General features: G+C 37.3%; 2 protein-coding genes across 2 annotated transcripts; both read right to left on the reverse strand.

The window, feature by feature from the left end:
- Positions 1-9,348: 9,348 nt before the first annotated feature.
- On the reverse strand, positions 9,349-18,204 carry LOC104109301 (uncharacterized). Its single transcript, XM_018775270.3, has 3 exons — positions 17,000-18,204; positions 15,997-16,062; positions 9,349-9,954 (listed from the first exon to the last, which is right to left on the reverse strand). Exons 1-2 carry the CDS (start codon positions 17,489-17,491, stop codon positions 16,021-16,023), a joined length of 534 nt encoding a protein of 177 aa, XP_018630786.1. The 5' UTR covers positions 17,492-18,204; the 3' UTR covers positions 9,349-9,954; positions 15,997-16,020.
- LOC138899899 (uncharacterized mitochondrial protein AtMg00860-like) lies at positions 13,219-13,632 on the reverse strand. The gene has a single exon (XM_070186598.1). The coding sequence runs from the start codon at positions 13,630-13,632 to the stop codon at positions 13,219-13,221; it is 414 nt and encodes a 137-aa protein (XP_070042699.1).
- Positions 18,205-19,260: the final 1,056 nt, after the last annotated feature.

Genomic DNA, 19,260 nt, shown 5'->3' on the forward strand with positions numbered 1-19,260 from the left:
CATTTACAAATTTTAAGTCGGGGATCCTCTGTAACCACCTTTACACAAAGTGGCCATACCTCCTCACCCCAATGTATGCGGGTGGAGGTTCAATCATGATACCATAAACTTTACACAAAGCGTCCTTACCGCCTCACCCCAATGTATGCGGGTGGATGTGTATCACAATACTCTAATCTCTACATAAAACGATCATGCCGCCTCACCCCAATATATGCGGGTGGAGGTATATCACAATACCACAATCCTTATACAAAGCGGCCATGCCGCCTGATGTTGGGCATATTTTCATATATTTCAATATTAATTTACTCGCATTTTTACCTCTTTTAAGATGCATTTTATATTAAATATGTCAAGATTACTTAAATATTAACACTACATTAATTAATGATATTTTGAATGATTTAGGTGTACTTTGGATTATATAGGAAGAATAATTTTGCTAAAGAGTTGAAGGAAGCTGATGAGCATCACGTGAAAGTTTGGCAATTAAAAGATTTGAATTGATTAAAGTTTGCTGGTAAGGAGTTCAAAATTACATAGATCACCTTGGAGAAAATCGAGGCATGGACACTTGGAGAACATGGAAGACGTGAGATATGCACCTGAAAAGAATAGTTAGGCAAGCATCAAATTGTCTTAACCAGCAAATTGGAAAAGCTAGAGAGCAATGGAATTCCTTCGTGTTACACGCTGCGACGCTTCATCCAACGCGGGGTTCTGCCTCACGTTATAAACTGTGACGCACCTTTCCGAGTTCGAGGCAATTTTGTCTCCTTTTTGGTATTGGACTTGGTTATTTCGCCTAGGCTTATTCCTACACCTATAAATAGTAATTAACATAATTTTATATAAATTTTGACCAAGGGAGAGCACAGAGCCGTCGTGGACGCCGAGTTTTATCTTTTCTTCCACCAAACTTAGTAATTTTCATGTTTCTTTATATAATTTGTTGTTTGGCTACCATGTCTATGTGGAGCTAAACTTCACGTTCTTGGGTTGTTGTTCTTTCATGACTATTATTATTCGGATATTGATTTTAATTTCTTAGTTTATTGTATTAGTTTATTTATTCAATCCTACACTTAATTATTTGATTGTTTGATCACCAATTGAATACTATCTACGAATCTAGAATTGAACTCGAAAGTGGGAATTCTAGATTGCATATAGGATTGAGTAGAGCAAGTTCTTGAACCTGGGCATCGGGGAACAGATTCGCGGTTAGGATAGACATATACCTAATTGCCTTGCTTGGTTGATGTACAGGAATTATAAATGCATTCTTGCTAATTCTAACTCCATAGACATATAGGCGTTAGGTTAGCTTGAATAGGCGAGTAAGAACTCAGCATATTCTTATGAGCAATATTAACCATGTTAACCAATAAACTAGATAAATTAGTTAGTCAATTCAATTGAAGAATACAATAGGAATGTTAGATAGCCCATAACCCTAGATCGTTTTCATCACATTGATAATATAAAAATCTGCTCTTCCTCTGTTTAAAGTTCATTAGTTATTTTTTTTTAGTTTAATTACTTTAGCATCACTACTTTTGTGTTTAATCCTTGTTTAGATAATTAGGATAGTCTAATTTAGTTAATAGTTAATCATAAGTGCTCATGGGTTCGACATTCGACTTTTAGTCACTTTATTACTTGACGACCGCGTATACTTGCGTGTGCGTTTGGCCGCAACATGTTTTTGGCGCCATTGCCGGGGACTTAGAATTTGCTTATTTTCTAGATTAGACTTTTACTTTTATATTTACAATTTTTTTTCTTTTTGTAAATATTTTTATTTTTATAACAATTTGATCTTTCTCTTAGTGTGTTTCTAGTTCTATCAACATGATATCTGAGGTTGAAATATCCGGAGGTAAGGTTATTGATGAAGACGCTTGGTTGACGGAAGACTTTTATGGCCCATCTTTTTGGGCTTGTCATGAACTGAATTCTGGGAGGTCTGAATTTGAATATGGGAATAAGGGTTGGTATTGTGACGAATATTCTCGATTAAGGGAATATACGAAACGACGTTGTCTTCTAACAACATTGGTGAATGATTGATCTAAGGAGAGAGTTGAACTTGCACATAAAATTGACAATCTTGACTTGGCTGTGCATAACTTGGATGCAGATTTGAGTGCAAAGGTTGATGTGTGTAACGCTCAATAATTTAATAATAAGTTGTGTGAAGCTGAAAAAATCTTCTAGACCAAATTGAGGAGCTAAAATAAAAATACCAATCATTAGACCATATTTTTCTTGATGATGCCAATATTAAGAAGAGTGCTCTAGAGTCATGTGAGAGAGTAGATAACATTACTTTTGGAGAATTAAGTGTGTGTATACATGGGGATGTAAATAGTAGTACAATTCTTGAGTTAGGGTGCATTAGACCTCATTCCAATTATTTTTCCACATTGTGTTTAGATAGTAAGATAGTAATCGAGCCATCCGAACCTATGGGGGAGTCAAAGAGTGAGGATGAGAGCGCTTATATTCTTGAATTTGTCATGCCAAAAAAAAAAACAAAAATTACATTCATCATCTAAAGGGCGAGAAGTGCAGAGTAAAAAATTTATTACTTGGCATGGTTATCTTTGTAGCTCCACCACTGGAGCAGAGCCGCAGACTGAATGCCATGTTAGGGGTACAATTCATAAGTTCACGGTGGAGAAAAAAGTGGTTGCCGTAGTGCCGCGACGTTAAATTAGGCGCTTGTTGGGAGGCAACCCAGCTTTACTTCTTTCTTTTAGTTTTGATTTTTTTCTTATTGTATTATTTTTGTAGTGTTGTTTTATTTTGTACGATTATGAGCATAGGAAGAAAAGCCACTAGAAGTGTGCAAAAGTGAGCAAGATGGTTGGAACTAGTGTGAGGTACCCGCACAAAGGACCATCCTTAGGAGAAGTCTGAGTATCCCTTGAGCTGCTAGTGCTTCCGTCTTTGGCCTTTCAGGGAGTTTCTTGTCTACCCTCGTTATTTTTTGCTTTATTTGTGCAACGGGGACACTGCACTCTTTTAAGTGTGGGGTGGGAGAATTCCTTTAGATCATTAGTAGTATTATATTAGTATGTTAATTTCTTATTTTTTTCAGTTTCATATTTTTATTTTTTATAGTAGTGTAGTATTTTAGGTGATTAATTTTAAAATTAAAAAAAATGAAAAAAATTTGGAAAATATTGGACTTTTCCTGACGATGGATCTCCTAAACAGTTTTCTTGAGGGATTAAAGTCTAGCAAGAAAATTGAAAAATAAAAAAAAATAATACAAAAGTATGTCTTTTTGTCTTTTAGGTAGTAATAATCTCCCGTGGTTTTTCTTTATGCATTGGTTCTTTTTTATGGGATGTAATTTGAACCGGGTACTAGTTTTTAAATTTTTAGAGTAGATTAGAATTTAGGAAATAAATGGAGGAAGAAATATGAGATTCATAGGCGCTCTTAACTTGTTTTATAGTAGCATATTTAGGCTTTGGTATGTGTAGTACCTTCCCTATATTTTACAATTGATCATGATGCCTTTATAAATTGGATAACATGTTTTGTGACGCCTATACTTGACTTATGTTCACTTTGTGCTTAATGTTTAATATCTCGTGGCTTCATGAATACTTGCATTAGTTTGAGAGTCGGAATGGGACCGTTCTTAGTGAGTCATATGCCATGTGTGGTGAGGTTTTGTGTAGTCCATGTATTGTACTTGTGGCTAGAACTTGCCCGGTATGTGAGTTCAAGCGAAAGTTTAGGTGATGCTCGATTTAAAAAATAATTTTAAGCTTTCTTTGATCTTTTTGAGCTTATTGCTTACCATAAATAAAAATTATCCCTAGTTAACCCTTTTGAGCCTATAGATTTTATTTGGCACCCACATTACAAGCCTATACTCCTTTTGTTCTTAATTGACATTGTTTTGATCCTTTTACCTCTTAAAGCACTTTAATTGTGAAATAAGCGCTAAAAGAAGTAAGAAGGGACTAAGTGTTGGGTGGCTTTTGAGTGGAACCAATGAAAGGAAGGAAGGTGCACTTGTTTTGTAAAAGAATACACCACTAGCGAAAATTGCAAAAGAGGTGCACTAGTTTTTTTTTTAATATATATATTTTTTTAATTTTTTTCAAAAACTTGTTGCGGCAAAACGCACACGCAAGTATACGCGGTCGTCAAGTAATAAAGTGACTAAAAGTTCGATGTCGAACCCACGAGCACTTGTGATTAACTATTAACTAAATTAGACTATCCTAATTATCTAAACAAGGATTAAACCAAAAAGTAGTGATGCTAAAGTAATTAAACTAAAAAGAAAATAACTAATGAACTTTAAACAGAGGAAGTGCAGATTTTTATATTATCAATGTGATGAAAACGATCTAGGGTTATGGGCTATCTAACATTCCTATTGTATTCTTCAATTGAATTGACTAACTAATTTATCTAGTTTATTGGTTAACAGGGTTAATATTGCTCATAAGAATCTGTCGGGTTATTACTCGCCTATTCAAGCTAACCTAACGCCCATATGTCTATGGAGTTAAAACTAGCAAGAATGCATTTATAATTCCTGTACATTAACCAAGCAAGACAACTAGGTATATGTCTATCCTAACCGCGAATCCGTTCCCGGATGCCCAGGTTCAAGAACTTGCTCTACTCAATCCTTTATGCAATTTAGAATTCCCACTTTCGACTTCAATTCGAATTCGTAGATAGTATTCAATTGGTGATCAAACAATCAAATAATTAAGTGCAGGATTGAATAAATAAACTAATACAGTAAACTAAGAAATTAAAATCAATATCCGAATAATAATAGTCATGAAAGAACCACAACCCTAGAAACGTGAAGTTTAGCTCCACATAGACATGGTAGCCAAACAACAAATCATACAAAGAAACATAAAAATTACTAAGTTTGGTGAAAGAAAAGATGAAACCCGGCCTTCACGGCGGCTCTGTGCTCTCCCTTGGTCAAAAATTATGTAAAATTATGTTTAATAACTATTTATAGGTGTAGAAATAAGCCTAAGAGAAATAACCAAGTCCAAGACCAAAATTGCCTCGAACTCGGAAAGGTCCGTCTCAGCTTATAACGCGAGGTGGAACCCCGTGTTGGATGAAGCGTCGCAGCGTGTAACACGAAGGAATTCCATTGCTCGCTAGCTTTTCCAATTTGCTGGTTAAGTCAATTTGATGCTTGCCTAACTATTCTTTTCAGGTGCATATCTCACGTCTTCCATGTTCTCCAAGTGTCCATGCCTCCATTTTCTCCAAGGTGATCTATATAATTTTGAACTCCTTACCAGCAAACTTTAATCAATTCAAATCTTTTAATTGCCAAACTTTCACGTGATGCTCATCAGCTCCCTTCAACTCTTTAGCAAATATTCTTCCTCTATAATCCAAAGTACACCTAAATCATTCAAAATATCATTAATTAATGTAGTGTTAATATTTAAGTAATCTTGACATATTTAATATAAAATACATCTTAAAAGAGGTAAAAATGCGAGTAAATTAATATTGAAATATATGAAAATATGCCCAACATCACCACCCCACACTTAAATATTTGTTCGTCCTCGAACAAACCACACAATTATAATAGACGAAACAAAATTAAGTTGATGCCATTTAAAGCACACTATAACGTATGACCATAGTTGATAGCAACAATTAAGCTAGAGCATATGCATTCAACACATACTTCCCATAACTCATGCTATACTTCAAAAACATTCAAAACAAAAACAACATGCTCATAGCAATCCTAGCCACAAAAACCGACTCAATGTCACAATGCACTCATGGCTTGAACACCCAACACCGTAAAGAAGTCTAAGAACGTTACCTATCCCCTGTGAAACCACGTTCCCTCGAAACAAGAACAAGAGAGTAAGTTGAATCCACACATTCAAATTGCATGATCAAATATATTTTAAGGACTCACATATATATAAAAAAAAATAGCCCACTCTCACAAAAGAGGACACATGCATGCAATTGGTACCATCGACTTTCCCATAATATAAACCTCTACTAATGTAGGTTTGCTCAATCTAAAACCAATTACGACTTTTTCATGGTTATAATGTGGGCCAAGGGACGGGTAGAATATATTTAAGAATAGTGGTTCACCTCCTAAGCACTTTAACACATCATAAAATCAACTTTAACCGCATATTTCCTCAATCCAACTTCAACTTCACAAACAATATCACACCCAAAAAATATTCCCTTTTTCTTTAAACACTATCATATTTTCCACTCCACTAGCAAAAATACGATATTTATTCATTTATATTTTTTTCTCTCTTTTTTTTCCTCTTATCACAATACCACAATCCCTACATAAACCGGCCTTACCTCCTCACCCCAATATATGCGGGTGGAGGTGTATCACAATTTTAGGTTCATTAGTAATGAAAGCTTTGAACACAATAAATTCCTTTCCAAAGAATGGAGCTAAAATGATTAACAATTGAAGCACGAGTTAAAATCATAAACGAGTGATACACCACTTATTCTTGAAATACTTTTTCCCAAAGAGGGCAATACACAATTTCAATTTATGAAGATATAAGAGCTTAAAACACATTGAAATACTTACAAAGCACATCATTAGTTAAAACAACCACATTTAGGCATGACTTGGGTACATAAGATTTTAGGCAATTCTATTTTCGAAATCAATTTGGAACGGTTAAATCAAGGCTCGATTCATAACCTTTCCCACATCAATTCATTTCATCGGCACCATTGGCGACAAGTATAATTTTCATTCTTGGTACGTTGGCCACACTTAATATCTCCAACTCGCTTCTTTCACTTTCAAGCATCTTTATAGATTATCAAAAATAAGGCATTTCGAATCAAGATTTTAGGTACACGTATGAGCAATATGAGTTTTAGATGCGTGGGGTATTCTTTCCAAGTCAAGCATAATGGACTTTTGTCTGAAACATAACTTAAAGCCATAACATTTTAATACACATATCATTCTTGAACACATTCCCAAAGGATAACATAATGTGATAGGAATATTTGGAATGCATTTTGAATATATAGTTCTCGACACTGGCTTACTCGGGACAATTGAATTTATTGGGAACATCTCGGAACATGGGAATAAGGAACTTGAGCCAACCATACTTGAAACTTACGGGAACATCATTGAATTCAATTCTAATAGAGTAGTTTAGCCAACATACCTTGTTTGAGCTTTCCTTAAGTTACTACAACGTCCCAGCACTTCTACCAATAATAATCTATAGGAAGATAGCGAAAATCGGATAATAATTAGAAGGATTCTCATGGTGTAACGCTCTTAGGAATTTTTTCAAACACCTAGTATGCAAAATAGACTACAAAGTTCTAAAATGGTAATCCCTTACTCCCTCAACCACTTTCAACAAGAACTACCCACAATGGTTCATTAACCCCACATACTATAATCTATTGACACATGCATGGCCTATTTCTAACCCCACAATACACTAGAACTCATAACCTCTTGCATGAAAGCTTAGGAGTAGGGCTTACCCGGATAGATAATAATCTAGTGATTGACTTTCTTGATTCTTAAAGGTTGGTGCAAGATTGGATGATTAGAATGCTAGGTTTCCTCATTATGTCTCTAAAATGCCCTTACCTCTCTCTAAAATTATCAGACAATCCTTCCAAAATAAGCCCCAAAGGTTATTTATTAAAATGGGATCGGGTTATAAAAATAGAAAAATGGACCCTCCAAACTCAGGTATGCGGTCGCAGAATGGACCATATAACAGATATGTGGCCCGCAAAATGGGCCGCGAAAACGATGCCAAGAACTGGGCTGGTCTGGACCGGTCTACGACATAAGCCTATGTCGGCACCACGAAACCTTAAATTCCTTGGCGAAATTTTTACGAGGTCTTACAGGTAGATGGGGGTTTGAACTCTTCTTTCGTTGTTTCACACTCAACCACAACCTTATTTTCAATCATCTCAGTTAAATCAAAGTGTTATTGAACAATGGAAAGCTCTCTCTTTGGATGCTCATCCTCTTGAGTAGGCTCATTCTCACAAGTTATCTCTTCCATATATTCACCATCACAACACAATGACATTTCTAAAAGTATAATTACTAATTGACTCACTCGCGTTGTTAGGTTCTTAATAGCTTCATCATTTTGCATAAACCTTTCTTCAACACTATTCATGAACCTATGCATAAGTGCTTCTAAACTAGCATTCTCCTCTTGAGGTAGTTGTCTCACTTTGCTTTCATTCCAGTCATAATAAGGGTATTCATCCCAACCACAGTCAGAATTGTGCCCATATGAATCATGATACCTGTATGAACTAGAAACAGAGTGAGACTGCTCAAAATACGAACCATAGGAAGAATACATACCTGCTTGACAGTCAACCCATAGATGATTTCCACTGCATTTAAAACACATAGCAGACTGCTGATAATGTTCAGTTGCTAACAATTCAACCATTTTCTTAGGCTGGTTGTACTCCATCTTCACATCATTTAGAGATCAAAATCCATAGTATCTTTTCCAACTTGTTAGGTCCTACAAAATAAATCTTGAAAAGAAGTTAACTAATAAAGAAAATAAAATAGAAAAAGAAAAAGAAAAGAAAAAAAAACTTAAACCTAATTCATGAATTATCACCAAAAACTATTTTAAACACTATTGATTTCCAATCCCCGGCAACGGCGCCAAAATTTGACGAGCTCAAAAAACACACTTAAATTATGCTTGCTAGTCAAATATAGTATAGTATAATATCGTATCCACATGGATTGGATTTAAACAGTATTCTTGCAGTTTCTAGCTTGATTGCTATTCAAGATGATCAATAATTGAGATGTATATGATGTCTAACTAAAATTAGCTATGAATCTAAAGCTATTGATTAATGACAATCGAAACCAAGATAAGCAAGGGAGTTATCAGTGGGAGAAAATGGGGGTTGATAGGATAGGTGCAAGATAATTGTTTGGGATCTAACTCTAGATAATTTACTTCTAATGTTCAAGAGAGTCTCTCGAATTCACTCAATTATTAGTTCAAACATTCAGCAAAAACTCCTCTCTCTATTAAGTCTTAACCTCACAAGATGAACCAATTTAAGCACGGAAAGATATGCAAGAATGCATAGTTGATTGGTCTTTAAGAGAACCTCTCTCGATTATCCTCCTAACAAGGTTTAATCAATGATTTAACTAACCCTTTTCAATTACTAAGAAGAATTAATGAACTCAACCAATAATGTAATGCAAAAATATCACAAGTTATGCCTCTCTCGATTACACGAATAAGTGAATATAGATGCACCAATTAAATCATCCAAAAAGGCTTCAATACATAAAAATAGAGTTATAATCCACAAACAATCATCAATACACCAAATCCATCAAACCCTAAAGAGAACTACTCCATAGATATGGAGAAATGCATCACAAATAAAATTAAAGTGTACAAAAACATAAATTCAATCCAAACTCGTGTCTTGAGTGAGGAAAGAATGATGAAATCCTCGTGCTCGTGTTCTTCCAACTCCTCCTTAGCCTCCTTAGGTCGAATATGTGTCAAAAGTCCAGAAAATAATATTTTTCATGTGTTTATACCAAGTAAGGTCAGGCCTAGACGAAATCACCTTCTCTTAACCGAAATTGGATTTTCACTCGAATGCTCCATGCGGGCATTAGTGAGGAAATCCAGAGAGTTGGGTCTGACAGGCAACAGATAAATAGGCAGCCACGGTGCACCACGCGTCGCGGTTGTGGACTTTTCTCAGGGTACGGATTGAATCTCGATTTTTGACATCCAGACTTAGTCCTCGACCCCGAACATGATCCCGGCTTAATCCCTTGGTCTTTTACTCAGACTTCAAAGCTCAAAATAGCTCGAATTAGCTCCACAACATCTATATCACTCATAATCACTCCTACAAGGCATAAAATACACAATAAGTGTAAAACAATATCAATTAAAGCTCAAAACAAGTAAAGTGCAATAAATTATAGTGCAATAAGCGACTAAAATACGGGATTATAGCCTACCATCACTTACATATACACCCCCCCCCCCCTAACACATAGATCTCTTAACAAATAGACTTATTTATACCCTATTTCTCTGAAATCAAGGTTAACCAAGACGCTTACCTTTTTCTAGAACACAAGCAACAATCTAACACTGTTTTTCCTTTATAAGAAGCCTCCAAACCAATCGAATCTAGTCAAATATTGTTCAAATAAGGTCAAAACAAGCTTTAGAAACTACCCTCGAATGAAAAAGGTTCAATCTTTAACATAATTAAAAAAGTCAACAAAAGTCAACCCGGGCCCACATGGTCAAAATCCAAAATTAAGATCAAAGCGCGATTACCCATTCGCCCCCCTGTCTGAATATGTGGTTTGTTTCGAAATCTGACCTCAATTTGAGTTCTAAATCTCAATTTTACAAAATCCATAAATGTCACACAGAACCCCCAATTTCTACTTTAAAATTCTTAGATTTAATGATGAAATTCATAAAACAAGTAATGAAAATTGAACAAAAACAAGTTAAGATTACTAACCTATGAATTTGGGAAGAAATTGCTATCCAAAAATCGCCTCCATGGAGTCTAGGGTTCAAAAATAGTATAAAATGAGCTATGTCCCGATATTCCAACATTTTACCTAGCTGCAAATATAGCAATTGTGATTTCGCAATTGCGACGTTCACAAATATGAATAGCTAGTCGCAATTACGATCCAGCCCCTGAGCCACTAAGGTCGCAAATGCGACAAAGCCATCGCAAATACGAGGGCCCACCTTCTACGAATGCAATCCCAGCTTCGTAATTGCAAAGCTGCCCTCTAGCTCCCCAGTGGTGCATATGTGACACATTCCTCGCAATTGTGAAAGAAGCACCCATCACAAATGCGAGAAAAGATTTGCAATTGTCAGTATGACTTCGCAAAAGCGAAGCTTGCATTTGTGAACAAATCATTGCAAATGCGAGACCTGAAGGACATGAACACCAGCAATTCATCAGCTATGCCAAAACCATCTGCACCGCATCAGAAACTCATTCGTGCCCTCCGGGGTTCCAATCCAGACATCCTCATAATTGTAATATCATCATAAAAAACTCGCTCGCAAGCTCAAATAATCAACATAACATCTAGAATCAAGAAATCGATCATTAAACTTATGATTTTCAAGTTCAAAACTCAATTTTCCAACTTTTCACGTAAAGCGTCGAAATGGCCTCTGGTCACCCGGGATCCCAGCCAAACATGCGTACAACTCCAAAATTATCATACGTATCTACCGGAATCGTCAAAATACCGATCCGAGGTCATTTACCAAAAATGTTGACCGTCAATACTAGACATTTTCAAAGTCAAAAATCACATTTTCTTCAAAATCTCACATATAAACTTTCTATAAATCGACACGGACTATGCAAGCAAGTCATAATTCATCAAATAAAGCTTTGAGAGGTCTTAGAACATAAATAGGGGAGCTAATACTTGAAATGACTTATAAAATTTCAGAATATGCCGGTCTAAAATAGCCATCGGCTCTTCATCATAGGTCAAATTCTCATCAAGTTGTAACGTGCTGAAGTATAAGACAAGAGACCTATCTCCATGGTACTCCCGAAGCATGGAAACATGACATACCGGCTATACCCCTGCTAGGCTAGGAGGTAATGAAAGCCTATAAGCAACCTCCTCGACTCTCTCCAAGATCTCAAATGGGACAATAAACCTCGGGCTCAACTTGCCCCTCTTCCCAAGTTGCATCACGCCCTTCATAGGCGACACTCGAATAAAAACCTTCTCACCTTCCATCTAAAACACATCTCGAACCTTCCGATCCGCATAACTCTTTTGCCAGGACTAAGCTGTATGAAGATGCTCCTAAATCACTTTCACCTTCTCCAACGCATCATGAACTAAGTCTGTGCCCAACAATCTTTCCTCACCTGGCTCAAACCAACTAATTAGAGAACGATATCTCCTCCCATAGGGCCTCCTATGGAGCTATCTGGATGCTCGACTAATAGTTGTTGTTGTGGGCAAACTCCGCTAGAGGTAGAAACATGTCGCATTTATCCCCGAAATACATAGAGCATGCCCGCAACATATCCTCAAAAATCTAAATGGTACGCTCAGACTGTCAGTCCATCTAAGGATGAAATGTGGTACTCAGCTCGACCCGCGTGCCCAACCCATGCTGCACAGCTCTCCAAAAATTTAAGGTGAACTATGTGCCACAATCAGAAATGATAGAAATGGGCACACCATGCAGGCGGATAATCTCCCGAATGTAAATTTGATCCAACCGCTCTGAAGAGTAGGAATTCATCAACAGAATAAAATGTGTGGACTTAGTCAACCGGTCCACAATTTACCAAATAGCATCATACTTCCTCAAGGTCTGTGGTATGCCTACCACAAAGTCCTTAGTGATGCGCTCCCATTTCCACTCCGGTATCACCAACTTCTGAGTCAACCCACCCGGTTTTTGATGTTTATACTTCACTTGTTTATAATTCAAACAGCGAGAGACATGTCCAACAATGTCTTTTTTCATCTTTTGCCACCAATAGTGATGCTTCAAGTCACGGTACATCTTCGTGAAACTTGGGTGAATGGAATACCGTGAACCATAAGCCTCCTCAAGTATCAACTCTCTCAACCCATCAACATTCAGAACACAAATCCAGCCTTGAAGCCGCATAACACCATCATGCCCAATTAGAACCTTTTTAGCACCACTGTTCTGCATCGTGTCTTTCAACACCAACAAGTTAAGATCATCAAACTAGCGAGCCTTGATGCACTCTAACAATGATGACTGGGCCATAACACAAGCAAGAACCCTACTAGGCTCCGAAATATCCAACCTCATGAACTTGCCAGCCAAGGCCTGAACATCCATGGCTAATTTTATCTTAACTAGCGGTACAAATGCCAAGCTACTCATGATCTCTGCCTTCCTACTCAAGGCATTTACCACTATATTGGCCTTTCTCGAATGCTATAGTATGGTGACATCATAGTTTTCCAATAACTCTAACCATCTCCCCTGCCAAGTTAAGATCCTTTTTTCTTGAATAGATACTAGAGACTCTGATGAGTGGTGTAGACCTTGCATTGCACGCCGTATAGATAGTACCTCCAAATCATGAGCGCGTGGACAATGGCTATTAAATCCAAATCATGCACATGGTGTTCTTCTCATGGACCTTCAACTGACGAGATGCGTAGGCAACCACCCCACCATCCTGTATCAATAACGCGCCAAGTCCAATATGCGATGCATCAATATACATAGTGTAAGATGCTGAACCTGTGGGCAACACCAATATTGGGGCTGCAGTCAAGGTGGTCTTGAGCATCGAAAAGCTATCTTTACACTTGTTGGACCATTTTAAAAGAGCGCCCTTTTGAGTTAACTTGGGCAATGGGGCAGAGATAGTTGAAAACTCCTCCACAAACCGCCGATAATAGCCCACCAAACCTAAAGAGCTTCGAATCTTTATAGCTGAAGTGGGTCTAGGCCAATTCCGAACTGCCTCAATCTTCTTAGGATCCACCTTGTTACCCTCGGAAGATACCATGTGAGCCAAGATGGCAACTAAGTCTAACTAGAACTCACACTTTGAAAACTTGGAATATAGCTGGCGATCCTTCAAAGTATGAAGTACTATGCGCAGGTGCTGCAAATGCTCCTTTGTGCTGTGAGAGTAAACCAGAATATAATAAATGAAGACAATCATGAAGGAATCAAGATAAGTCTTGAACACTCAGTTCATCAAATCCGTGAAGGCTGTAGGGGCATTAGTCAAGCCAAATGAAATTACTATCAACTCGTAATTACCACAATAAGTCCTAAAAGTTGTCTTAGAGACATCTGATGCCCTAATCTTTACCTGATGGTAACCAGATCTCAAGTCAATCTTGGAAAACACTTTGGCACCCTGAAGCTGGTCAAATAAATTATCAATCTTACACAATGAATACTTATTCTTTATAGTGACCTTGTTCAACTATCGATAATCTATGCACATCATCTTCGATCCGTCCTTTTTCATAACAAACAACACTGGTGCACCCCAAGTTGAAATGGTAGGTCTAATGAATCCCTTTTCAAGTAAATCCTGCAACTGATCATTCAATTCATTTAACTCAGCTAGAGCCATACGATGCAGTGGAAAATAAATAGGCTAAGTGTCGGGAACCAAATCAATGCAAAAGTCAATATCCCTATCTAGTGGCATACCCAGCAAATTTGTAGGAAACACCTCAGGAAACTTCCTCACAAGCGGTACCAAATCCATAGAAGGAACCTCTGCACTAGAATCTCGGATATAAGCCAAATACGCTAAACATCCCTTCTCAACCATATGCTGAGCCTTCAAATATGAACCACCCTGCTAGTGAAATGACCGAGAGTCCCTCTCCACTCTAATCTAGGCAACCCCAGCGTGGCTAAATTTACAGTCTTGGCATGACAATTCAAGATAGCATGATATGGGGACAACCAATCCATACCAAGAATGACCTTAAAATCCACCATATCCAACAAAAAAGATCAACTACATTATCAAAACCATTAATAGTAACAACACAAAACCGATACACCCGATCAACTACTCTAGAACCTCCAACCGATGTAAACATAGAACCAAGAATATCAAGAGAATCACGAGGCATACTGAAAATGCGAAGTAAAATATGAAGACACATAAGATTATGCAAAACACGGATCAAACAACACGGCAGCATCTCTATGATAGACTGAGATAATACCTTTAATAACTGCATCCCACAACTCTACATCGGGACGACCCGAAAATGCATAACAATGGGGCTGAGCCGCACCAACATGTCCTCCACATCTAGGGCCACCTCTCACTGACTGGCCTCTACTTCTAACTGAACGATCACCACCTCGGGCTACATGACCCTTGCCTCTAGCGAACTAAGCGGGCGGTGGAGTAACCGGTGCCGGAATTATGGCATAAGTATCCTACTGTGAGATGTTGCCTTAAAATCTAGGACAATACTTCCTGATATGACCTGAATCTCTGCACTTAAAGTATCCCCTTAGGCAATGTGGCTGCTTAATCTGAGACTAACATGGACGACTTGAATACCCATCGTAATAGCTCTGAATCGGTGGTGCACTTGTGGGAGCTGGAGGTGCACTGAATGCTAGCTGCTAGGATTGAGGTCCATAAGCATTACGAGTGCCTGAAGTACCATTGATGACCTATAAGGATGACTATACTGACTTGATGGGATGGCCTCTACCAAATTAACCTCTGCCTCTAGACGGGTACCACTAAATCCTCCAAAATGACGGGGCCTCTTGTAAGAGGTCATCTTTCTCGCCTGGACTCTAATGCGCTCAATCCTCCTAGCGATCTCCACTACCTAAGTAAAGTAAATCTCAGTCTCGGTCTCTCTGGCCATCTGAAGTCCGATGCCATATGTAAGGCCCTCGATGAACCTCTGCACCTTCTCCATCCCAGTAAGGATCAGTATAGTTACATGGCGAGACAATTCCATAAATATAGCCTCGTACTGAGTGACGGTCATGCTATCTTACTGATGGCGCTCGAACTGGCTGTACAATCATGAAAACTGAGTGTCACAACCCAAAATCACAACCAATTAGGGTCGTGATAGCGCCTAACACCGCTTGCTAGGCAAGGCAATACACAACAGATAAATATGAAGACTCCAGTAAATGACTGACAATAGAACTATAACATAACATAAAAGAAATTTTGAGATAAACAAAATTAATCTAAAATACCTAAGAACGTTCAACCCTCCAAAGATGTGGAGTTACATGAGCTTCTAGAGTATGTTAAACACAATGTTCAGAAAGAAGTGCAATACTATCCAAGAAATGGAAACAGTACAATAGCAATGGGAAGGTAACTCTAAGGCCTACGAACGGAATGCAACTTTACCTTGAATCACCCGGCTGGTATTCGCTAAGTACCTCTCGGGACTCTGCTGGTACCAAATAACCAGATCTGCACAAGAATTAGAGAAGTGTAGTTTGAGTACAACCAAGCCAATGTACTTAGTAAGTATCGAGCCTGACCTCGACGAGGTAGTGACGAGGTAAGAAAGGACACCTAATATAAACTTGTGCAGTGATATAACACGCCGTAACAAAATAGCAAGTAGAGAGTCAGACATAGAAACAGAATTACAACAAGTAAAGGAATAACAAGTACATAAGTAAAAGGGCTTATGGTTGAAACATAAAGTATAGTGACAACAACTACGAACAACCTTTCATAAGAAAATAATGAAACCATAAAGGCAAGACCACATTTCGATGTCAAAGTAAAGAGCAATTAAATTGATAATATTGCGCGGCATCACCCTTCGTACTTTTACTATCATCCTCACATAGTAATATAAAAGAAAGTGTACGGCATCACCTTTCGTGATTTAACTCTCATCCTCACATAATAATATAAAAGTAATTGCAGGTATCCCCCTTCGTGCTTTTTTCCCACGTTCACTTAAGCAATAACATCAATATATAAATAAGGCACAACAACACCCTTCATGTATTTCGCTCTTCCTCATCCAGGGATCACAAACAACACAATACCAAGCAAGGTGGGAAACAAGTTGAACATCACTAATAGAATTTGAACACAACTCCTCATATGAAAATCTTCCAACAATTTAGCACCAACCACCTATCAACAATTCGGCGATCTCAACTCCCAATATCACAATAATTTCCAACATAAGAAATAACCTGAACACGAGCAATTAATGAATTAAACAATCTATGTAAAGCATAGAAGACATATTACACAAATAACATGACACAAATAAGCATACATTCCTTACAGCATCTAATAGACCTTGCACATGAAGAAACATTATATTAACAAACTAAATAACATAATCTTGAAGAAAAACAATTCTGAGCATATGGTAACATACCTTCTGCATATCTGACATGAATGTATACCCTTCACCATCTTTCAAGTCAAAAGAAGCCTTCAAGTTCTCCATGAACCACTGCCATATTCTTTTTGTTTCCTTATCCACCACAGCCCAAGATAGTGGATACACATGCTTGCAAGAATCTTGAGCAACAACAACTAACAATATTCCTTGGCATTTGCCTTTTAAAAAGGTTCCATCTATACCTATAAAAGGTCTCAAACCTGCTTTGAATCCACTCTTGAGAGCCTGGAAGCAGACATACATCCTCAAAAACCTTCTCTTACCTTCCTCCATCGCATCCTTGGATATTTGTATCACCACATCGATACCAGAATTGGTTTCTCTCAACTCTTGAGCATATGCCTCCAACTTGTTGTACTCATCCAAGTAACTGCCCTCCAATTTCTCTAAAATCATTCTCTTCACCCTTTTTAACTTTGAATCACTCACATTCAAACTAAATCTATCCTCTAAATCAACCTTCATCTCTTTAACCTTAAACTTAGGACTATTTTGAATCTTTCTCTTAAAATAATGTGCTAAAGTAGCAGGAGTAGCTCTTCTGTTCTCAAAAACTTCACCACAATCATGTTCATCCCTCCAAGTTTTTATCTTTATCCCTTGATCTCTACCATCCTTAGAAATAAGATATTTAAAGGGACATGTAATCTGACACTTGTATCTAAGTCTTCTCCTATCACTCTTATCTACCTGAAGGCCCCCTTATTAAAAACAGCATAAAAACCAATAACCTCTTTAGCTTCAGCAAGATCATTGAAAGTCATACCTTTTTCCAATGTTTTATACCTATCAAGTTGGTTAGCTACCTCAAATTTCTTCTGCCTCTCAAATAAACCTAGGGCATCACTATCAACACTTTCAATATCGGTATCATCTTCACTACTATCACAGTCAGTAGCTACAGCAACAAGTACACTATTTGTATCAGTTTGCTGGGTAAATATAGGAACATTTAGAGTATCATCCAGAAGGTCAACACCAAATAAATGTACATCAGTGAAACCATTATTAATTAGGGCTTGAAGCTTCCTAATCCCTTCATCCTCATCCAACAAAAAATACCTCCCAGATGGGTCAATAAATACTAACTGTTATACCTCAACAAATCCTATTACTTCAGTGTATTCTTTACACAAATCAATATAAGAGAGGTGGTCCACTTCATAACCACTCAACAGGTGCACATCTTTCTTAGTATAAGACAGTGTAGGTTCCAATACCACTCACCCCCATAATTAAAATACAAGTTTACTTTATTCACCATCCTTCGGATAAAATCACATGCAATAACAATAAAAATAAAAAAAGCAAAATGGGACCACATCAGCAGTATTCAAGGCTTAAACAATAAATATATAAAGATATGAAACCCCCACCATCAATTAATTATACAAAACGACAAAAACCCTAGCCTTAATATGTAGAACCACCACAAACAAAAGTAACATAAATAAATCTAGAAAGGTACAAAAATAGCTCAGATAACATAAAAACATCACATGCAAAAGACATAAACTTGCTAGTTCTCAAATATTCTCCAACCCTATAATTTAATAACTTAAAGTTGTAAATACTTACTTTAATCGAATGATATTGCAAGATAGTGCTGGAAATCAAAGTTGTTTCTGTTTTGTGCGCACCAAATCGGAGCAAACCACGAACCCTAAAGAAACCCTAAAATCGCCATTTGATGGTTTAGATAGAGGAAATGAGAGAAATGATAAACAATGAGTGTTTTGTCGTGGGTATAAGGTAAAAGAACTGACTCACATAAAAAAGAGTGGGTCGAATCGGTTAAATGGGTCGAAATTTACTCAAATACAATTTCAGCCCCACAGAGCCACGTGGCCAAATGAAAGGATGCCACATCATTTAATGAGAGGCCCACATGTGCTGCCGTTAGTCGCGGGGGCACTTTTGAAAATAGAATTAACGTTCTATATATTTTCAGACGAATAGATAGACAGGAGGTTTTTATATACGATAGGGGTATTTTAGGCCCTTTTCCCATTGTGAAAAGCTTTTAAAGCTACTAGGCTAATAATAAGTGGCTAAGGGAATAAATAATATCCGTTAGCTATTTTCTATTGGCTATTGTAACCATACAAATTTACTAATTAACAAATGCCAATTTCTGGCAATTATATAATTGCTCATCTATAGAAGACATCTATTATGACTAATGACTAACATGATCGTGTAAAACAAGTGAATTCTGGAAACGAATAAATCTG

The sequence above is a fragment of the Nicotiana tomentosiformis genome, chromosome 10 (assembly GCF_000390325.3).
Source record: "Nicotiana tomentosiformis chromosome 10, ASM39032v3, whole genome shotgun sequence".
Lineage (NCBI taxonomy): Eukaryota > Viridiplantae > Streptophyta > Magnoliopsida > Solanales > Solanaceae > Nicotiana > Nicotiana tomentosiformis.

Bases quoted from the DNA above. Each gene is read 5' to 3' on its own strand.
- LOC104109301 (XM_018775270.3), bottom strand. From the start codon at position 17,491: ATGAAGGTTGATTTAGAGGATAGATTTAGTTTGAATGTGAGTGATTCA. The intron at 16,063-16,999 runs GTATGTTACCAT...ATTCTTGTGCAG, and splicing joins TCATGTCAGATATGCAGAAG to ATCTGGTTATTTGGTACCAG.
- LOC138899899 (XM_070186598.1), bottom strand. From the start codon at position 13,632: ATGGTATCTTCCGAGGGTAACAAGGTGGATCCTAAGAAGATTGAGGCA.